At 59.2% G+C, this 1,055-nt stretch overlaps 1 protein-coding gene across 1 annotated transcript; it reads left to right on the top strand.

Moving 5' to 3' along the window:
• Positions 1-150: 150 nt before the first annotated feature.
• On the top strand, positions 151-520 carry RPS29 (ribosomal protein S29). The gene is made up of 3 exons (XM_009704211.1): positions 151-212; positions 333-432; positions 512-520. Exons 1-3 carry the CDS (start codon positions 151-153, stop codon positions 518-520), a joined length of 171 nt encoding a protein of 56 aa, XP_009702513.1.
• Positions 521-1,055: the final 535 nt, after the last annotated feature.

The raw sequence follows: 1,055 nt of genomic DNA, 5'->3' as shown, positions 1-1,055 counted from the left end.
GGAGCGGGGTCGTTGTGCGCAGGCGCCTCCCTCTTCCTCTCCGCGCCTGCGCCGTGCCGGGCGCGATGCATGCTGGGACGCGGGGCAGGGTTGATTAGCGCATGCGTGGGCCGCCATTTTCCTTTCGCGTCTGGGCGCGCAGCGGGCAGCATGGGGCACCAGCAGCTCTACTGGAGCCACCCCAGGAAGTTCGGCCAGGGCTCCCGCTCCTGGTCAGTGCGCGTCCCGGGGGCTGTCCGGGTGGCCCTTGGGCCGTGGCAGCCGCCTCACTCTCTCTCTCTCCTTTCCTCATTACCCCCGCTGACCGGCCTTGCTCTCTTCTTCTCTCACAGCCGCGTGTGCTCCAACCGCCACGGCCTCATTCGCAAGTACGGCCTCAATATGTGCCGGCAGTGCTTCCGCCAGTACGCCAAGGACATCGGCTTTATCAAGGTAAATGCCGGCGCTGTGCGGGAGGGGTGGCTGTGCCGTTCCCCATTGACTCATTTCGCTTTTTTTCGCTCTCTTGCAGCTGGATTGAGCGCCGGGAGGATGAGGTTGCCGCCAGAATCTCCCGGGGCTTCCCTGGGCCTCCCTGACACATCTGCAGCATCTCGGCGCAGCCCTACTCAATAAATAGTCTCCCTACCCGACTCATGTGAGCGTATTTGCCTTTTGTAAAGGTTGTGATGGCTAGGGGGCTTCCAGTCCCTTGCAGGGGTCTTCCTGGACGGGTGGATGCTGCAGTGGGGATACGCCTAAATGGGCCTACCCTGCTGTCCTCAGCTTTCCCGTGCAAAACCAGGTGGTCTCAAGAGTGCTGATACTTGTACGATGGCCCTGAGCCTTCAGGTTTGCAAGCAGAGGAGTAGAATGCTCTTAAAATGAATGCTAGGTGAATGGCCTGGCAGTGTGCTGGAGTGCAGCTGTCTGTAATGCCAGACTTGATTGGGTTAAATACTGACAAACTCTGCTCTCACTAATGTAGAAAACGGTAATGTTGCCACGTGTCTGTGGGGCAGAGCTGTACGACAAAACTTGTGCTCAAGCCTTCCTCGCTTGTTAGGCGCTCTGGT

Source organism: Cariama cristata, unplaced genomic scaffold, assembly GCF_000690535.1.
Source record: "Cariama cristata isolate BGI_N322 unplaced genomic scaffold, ASM69053v1 scaffold2477, whole genome shotgun sequence".
Classification (NCBI taxonomy): Eukaryota; Metazoa; Chordata; class Aves; order Cariamiformes; family Cariamidae; genus Cariama; species Cariama cristata.
The sequence above is the reverse complement of the archived record's forward strand: the minus strand, read 5'-3'. Positions and strand labels throughout refer to the sequence as shown.